The sequence below is a fragment of the Mobula birostris genome, chromosome 5 (genome assembly GCF_030028105.1).
Source record: "Mobula birostris isolate sMobBir1 chromosome 5, sMobBir1.hap1, whole genome shotgun sequence".
NCBI lineage: Eukaryota > Metazoa > Chordata > Chondrichthyes > Myliobatiformes > Myliobatidae > Mobula > Mobula birostris.
Genome location: NC_092374.1, coordinates 98,567,746 through 98,574,645, shown reverse-complemented (window position 1 = coordinate 98,574,645; position 6,900 = coordinate 98,567,746). Strand labels below are relative to the sequence as shown.

At 52.7% G+C, this 6,900-nt stretch overlaps 1 protein-coding gene across 1 annotated transcript; it reads left to right on the top strand.

Moving 5' to 3' along the window:
- Window positions 1-1,709: 1,709 nt before the first annotated feature.
- Window positions 1,710-6,528, top strand: LOC140198387 (procollagen C-endopeptidase enhancer 2-like; the record flags this gene model as incomplete). The annotated part of the gene is made up of 5 exons (XM_072259484.1): window positions 1,710-1,852; window positions 2,734-2,909; window positions 3,195-3,275; window positions 5,344-5,511; window positions 6,267-6,528. Coding segments are annotated over 5 exons (699 nt in total), but the record flags the coding sequence as incomplete, so codon positions are not given.
- Between the last annotated feature and the right edge of the window lie 372 nt (window positions 6,529-6,900).

Sequence of the window (6,900 nt, the reverse complement as noted above, 5' to 3'; positions counted from 1 at the left end):
CTCCCACAACTGTCTGAAAAGAGTTGGCATGTTCTCCCTTTGACCGTGTGGGTTTCCTCTGGGCTCCTCGTATGGGTTAGGGTTCATCATTTGTGGGTGTGCTATGTTGGTGCATCAACTCTCGTGGGCTGCTCCCAGTGCATCCTCATACTGTGTTGGTCAGAGCCACAGAACATCACAGCACAGAAACAGGCCTTTTGGCCCTTCTTGGCTGTGCCGAACCGTTTTCTGCCTAGTCCCACTGACCTGCACCTGGACCATATTCCTCCATACACCTCTCATCTGTGTACCTGTCCAGGTTTTTCTTAAATGTTAAAAGTGAGCCCGCATTTACTACTTCATCTGGCAGCTCATTCCACACTTTCACCACTCTATGTGAAGAAGTCCCCCCAATGTTCCCTTTAAACTTTTCCCTCTTCATCCTTGACTCATGTCCTCTGGGTTTTTTTCTCCCCTACCCTCAGTGGAAAAAGCCTGCTTGCATTTACTCTATCTATACCCATCATAATTTTATATGCCTCTATCAAATCTCCCCTCATTCTTCTACGCTCCAGGGAATAAAGTCCGAACCTATTCAACCTTTCTCTGTAACTGAGTTTCTCAAGTCCCGGCAACATCCTTGTTAACCTTCTCTGCACTCTTTCAACCTTATTTATATCCTTCCTGTAATTTGGTGACCAAAACTGAACACAATACTCCAGATTCGGCCTCACCAATGCCTTATACAACCTCACCACAACATTCCAACTCTTACGCTCAATACTTTGATTTATAAAGGCCAATATACCAAAAGCTCTCTTTACGACCCTATCTACCTGTGACGCCACTTTTAGGGAATTTTGTATCTGTATTCCTAGATCCCTCTGTTCTACTGCACTCCTCAGTGCCCTACCATTTACCCTGTATGTTCTACGTTGGTTTGTCCTTCCAACGTGCAATACCTCACACTTGTCAGTATTAAACTCCAACCGCCATTTTTCAGCCCATTTTTCCAGCTGGTCCAAATCCCTCTGCAAGCTTTGAAAACCTTCCTCACTGTCCACTACACCTCCAATCTTTGTATCATCAGCAAATTTGCTGATCCAGTTTACCACATTATCATCCAGATCATTGATATAGATGACAAATAACAATGGACCCAGCACTGATCCCTGTGATACACCACTAGTCACAGGCCTCCATTCAGAGAAGCAATCCTCCACTACTACTCTCTGGCTTCTTCCATCGAGCCAATGTCTAATCCAATTTACTACCTCTCCATGTATACCTAGTGACTGAATCTTCCTAACTAACCTCCCATGCAGGACCTTGTCAAAGGCCTTACTGAAGTCCATGTAGACAACATCCACTGCCTTCCCTTCATCCACTTTCCTGGTAACCTCCTCGAAAAACTCTAATAGATTGGTCAAACATGACCTACCACGCACAAAGCCATGTCCCTAATAAGACCCTGTCTATCCAAATACTTGTAGGTCCTATCTCTTAGTACTCCTTCCAATAATTTACCTACTACCGACGTCAAACTTACCGGCCTATAATTTCGCGGATTTGAAAGTTTCAAATTGTTGTTGAAAGTTTCGAGGTACATGTGACAAATCAAGCTAACCTTTAATCTAATGTTTATCCCCATCTTCTCTCCAATTCCCCTTGCCTTCTGAATTCCTGCCGTACTGCCAACCTCCAACCCCACCCCTACCCCACTCCCCTCCCTCCAGTATGTGGAGCTGAATTTTGAGAAGTTTGCGATTGAAGATGACACTTACTGTCGCTACGATTATGTCGCCATCTACAACGGGGACAGAAGCGAGGAGGGACAACGGCTGGGCCGGTTCTGCGGAAGCACCCTGCCTGGGTGAGTTCCCTGTCCCCCCGCATCATTCTCCACCCCTCACGCCCTCCACCACAGACCCCAATACCCCTACCTCAACCCCCTCTCCCACCGTCCTCACCTATGTCACACCAATTTTCCGCACCCCCACGCACCTCCTTCAGAATGTTTCCACACTCCCACCAGCACTACTCTGAATACTTCACTCTTGTACACCCGGTGACAGGTGAACCTCTTGCAGGTTATGGATGGAACACCGGGTAGCTCCAGCAGAGCACTGGGGCGGCCACAGGTGGAGTTTTGGCTTGTGGAACGCAAAGGTTATAAGCAGAGTTCAGGCACTAAAGGCAAAGCATTGGGGGAGGAAGTCTACAGGCAGAGTGTTGGTTGTACATGGGTAGGCTGGAATGCATGGGCTACAGTTGTGTCATTGCGACAGGCTAATAGGCGGAAGCGGGGACTACAGATAGAGTGGAGGGGCTACAGGCAAAAACATTGCTGTGGGCTACAGGCAGAATGCAGGGCTACAGATAGGAGAGGCTACAGGCAAAACATTGCTGTGGGATACAGGTGGAGTGTAGGGGCTACAGGCAGAACATTACTGTGGGCTACAGGCAGAGTGTAGGGGCTACAGGCAAAACATTGCTGTGGGCTATAGGCAGAGTGGAGGGGTTACAGGTAGAACATTGGTGTGGGCTAAAGGTGGCGTGTAGGGGCTACAGACAGAATGGAGGGGCTACAGGTACAACAGTAGTGTGGGCTACAGGCAGACCATTGGTGTGGGCTACAGGTGGAGTGGAGGGGTACAGGCAGAGGGGATGGGCTACAGCCAGAGTGCGGGGGCTACAAACAGAGTGTCAGGTAACTACAACCTGAGTGTGATGCTAATCTTTTTCCACTGAAAGTTCCATCACATCTGAGGGGAGCGAGCTGCTGGTCCAATTTGTGTCAGACCTGAGTGTCACGGCCGATGGGTTTTTGGCAAAGTACGACGTGAGGCAAAGGAACGGCGTGGCCGTGCAACCAGAACCAACCTCCCCCCCCACCACCACCACCACCACCAAGGCACCCAGGAGAAAAGGTACAGACTTCTCCTGCCTGTCTACAGTCGGACCGGGAGCCCGGATATCTGTGAATGCACTGGCTGTGGATGGACGGTGACCCAAACACCTGGAGCGTCCGGTGTTCTCTCCTCCCTCTCTGCCCCTCCTCCCTCTCTGCCCCTCTCCTCTCTCTCCCCCTCCTCCCTCTCTCTTCCCACTCACTCCACCCTTCCCCCGACCCTCTCCCCCACCCCTTTCTTTCCCTTTCTCTACCCTGTCCCTGTGAACTAATACTGCTATGCTCTCTGCCTTCTGCCTCTCAGGTCACCCCAAACGCACCATGTGTCAAACAAAATGTCGGCGCCAAGGGACCCTCCAGAGCAACTTCTGCGCCAGTGACTTCGGTGAGTGATGTCATGGGGGGACGTGGAACCCTCTCACCTCTTCCTGAAGCTTGACCCTACCCTGAATCCCCCCTCTTCCTGAACCTTGACCCTTCCCTGACTCCCACCTCTTCTTGAACCTTGACCTTTTCCTGACTCCCAGCTCTTCTTGAACCTTGACCCCACCCTGAATCCCAGCCTGTGTCTGGACAACCACAATAATGTGCAGGATATCTGTCTGTGACATAGGCCAGGAGGGTGTGGAGTGTTGTCTGGGACGGGGTCATTCTGCTGTGGAGAGAGGTGGGGTCTGTTCTCACTGGAGCAGGCGGGTGGGGGGGGGGGGGAGAAATTACCTGATGGAGATGTACAGCACCTGAGGGGCGCTAGTGGGCCTCATTGACCCGTGGTTAAAGAGGTCTGACACCGGGGGAGGGGAGTTGGGTTACAGAGAGGAGATCAGTGTCAGCAAAAGGAGAGACAACAGGTGGAGAAATGGGATTAGTGCCGATGGGTCAGTATGGTTACGGCAGACCGAAGGGCCTGTCTGTGAGTCACGTGGTTCTGTGGCTCTGAGAAAGGGTGAGATTACCATCAGCTAGTGGATGAGATCTCCCCTGATTGTGGGGAGCTGGAGAGGGGGATATCTCAGTCAATGGTGGGACACTGCGGACTGCAATAAAACATGGGGAATCTGGGAATACTAATCCATAATTCCTTGAAAGTCATAAGGAAAGGTTTTGGCCCATTAGCCTTCATAAATCAAAGTATTGAGTACGGGAGATGGATGTTATGTTGAAGTTGTATAAGACGTTGGTTAGGCCCAAACTTGGACTACAGGAAAGACGTGAAAAAGATTAGAAGTGTGCAGAGACTATTTACAAGGATGTTACAGTACTGGAACTTGAGGACCTGAATTAAAGGGAAAGGTTGAGTAAGTTATGATATTATTCCCTGGAGCGTAGAAATGTAGAAGATTTAGAGGAGATTTGATAGATGTATACAAAGTTATGGTGGATATAGATAGGGTTAATGCAGGCTGTTTTCACTGAGGCTGCATGAGACTAAACTAGAGGTCATGGGTGAAAGGTGAAATGTTTAAGGGGATTGTGAGGGGTAACTTCTTCACAGAGGCTGGTGAGAATGGAACAAGCCGCCAGCGGAAATGGTGAATGCAGGGTTGGTTGCAGCATTTAAGAGAAGTCTGGTTAAGTACATGGATGAGAGGGGCATGGAGAACTGTGGTCCAGATGCAGGGAGCAGGTCGATGGGAGAAGGCAGAGTAACTGTTCAGCACAAACTAAATGGGCTGAAGAGTCTGTTTTGAGCTGTGCTGCTCTATGGGAGCCAACAGCACTGTGCCAGTGAGTGCAGTGAGCCAATTGCACTGTGCCGGTGAGTGCAGTGAGCCAATGGCACGGTGCCGGTGAGCGCAGTGAGCCAATGGCACGGTGCCGGTGAGCGCAGTGAGCCAATGGCACGGTGCCGGTGAGCGCAGTGAGCCAATGGCACGGTGCCGGTGAGCGCAGTGAGCCAATGGCACGGTGCCGGTGAGCGCAGTGAGCCAACGGCACTGTGCCAGTGAGTGCAGTGAGCCAATTGCACTGTGCCGGTGAGTGCAGTGAGCCAATGGCACGGTGCCGGTGAGCGCAGTGAGCCAATGGCACGGTGCCGGTGAGCGCAGTGAGCCAATGGCACGGTGCCGGTGAGCGCAGTGAGCCAATGGCACGGTGCCGGTGAGCGCAGTGAGCCAATGGCACGGTGCCGGTGAGCGCAGTGAGCCAACGGCACTGTGCCAGTGAGTGCAGTGAGCCAATTGCACTGTGCCGGTGAGTGCAGTGAGCCAATGGCACGGTGCCGGTGAGCGCAGTGAGCCAATGGCACGGTGCCGGTGAGCGCAGTGAGCCAATGGCACGGTGCCGGTGAGCGCAGTGAGCCAATGGCACGGTGCCGGTGAGCGCAGTGAGCCAATGGCACGGTGCCGGTGAGCGCAGTGAGCCAATGGCACGGTGCCGGTGAGTGCAGTGAGCCAATGGCACTGTGCTAGTGCTGAAACAGTTTCTGTCACTGATTCTTTCCTTCTCCACAGTCATCTCTGGGAAGGTCTTGAGCCTCAGCCCTCTAGGGCAGGCTCTACAGGCCACCATCTCTATCATCCACACCTACAAGACGGGCAGCTTGGCGATGCGGGAGGTGCAGGGCAAGGCACTGGCCAAGATGCTGCTGGTCTGTCGGAGATGTCCCAACCTGAAGAAAGGTAGGACTGGGAGAGATTGTGGGATGTGGAGCTGACTCCGATGTTGTCTGCCCCTTGTGGGTACAGGCACATACAGAATGTTCCCTGTCCCCATGGGTACAGTTACATGGGATGTTTTCTGATCCCTGTGGATAAAGCTACACACGGGCTGCTGTCTGTTCCCTGTGGGTACAGGTCCATCCTCAATGGATACAGGTACATTGACTGTTATCTGTCCCTTGTGGGGCAAGTACACCAATTGTTGTCTGTCCTCCTTGGGTAAAGGTATACTCTGACTGTTGTCCATCCTCAATGGATACAGGTACATTGACTGTTATCTGTCCCTTGTGGGGCAAGTACACCAATTGTTGTCCATCCTCAATGGGTACAGCTACACAGCAACTCCCATCTGTCTCCCACAGTTACAGACACACACTGCCTCCTGTGGGTACAGGCACATTCTGATTCCACCCTGGCCCCCCACGGGTACAGGCACATTCTGTTTGTCCCCACAAGTACAGGCACACACGGACTGCCGTCTGCCCCCTGTGGGTACAGGCACATTCTGATTTCCCCTCCCCCATTGAGTACAGACACATGTTGTCTGTCCCCTGTGGGTCCAGGTACACACTCATGCCTGTCCCCATGGGTACAGCTACACACTGACTGTTGTGGGTATGGGCACATTCTGAACCTCCCCCTTCCCAGTGACTACAGGCACTGACTGCCTGTCCCCACGGGTACAGCCACACACTGACTGTTGTCTGTCCCTGCAGGTGTCAGCTACACCCTGATGGGTACTGTGGATGCCCAGGGTCGAGGACGGATCCCCCCGAACAGCTTCTTCCTGATCTACAAACCACAGCAGCACCAAGTGCTGACCAAGCTCACCAAGCGCCGGTGCTGAGGGGGCAGGTGCAGGACGCCCCCTCCCCTCCCGTTCCCACCTCTCCCGTCCCCATTACCCCTCCCGGTCCAACGGTCTCATTGGCTCTCATCGGTGTGCTTGAAGTTGTCAATAAAATTTCTGCAATCAAATGTAGTCCTGCTCTCATTTTGTGGCGATGTCTGCCTGAGGTCCACCAGCAATGAACCACAGTTCCACACTCCTCCAGGGAGGCAGCCAGCGTCCCCGGTGAATCTGGCCAGGGGACAGTCAGCATGGGAGGGGTCAGGCCTCACTCGGAAGAAGGTGGGTGTTGGGCGTCTGTCACCCGCTCCAACCCATCCCAAGACACCGCTGCAGTGTCCTGGATCTGTGCACCACAGTGACAGGTCACTGGGGGCGGTGGGGGGGGGGGGAACAGGGTCATATTACTCCACTGCATTTACTCATGCTCCCAGCTCCTTGGAGAGTGAAGCTGCCCACGTCTGGACAACGGATAGTGTGATGTGCTGAGTGGCATATGC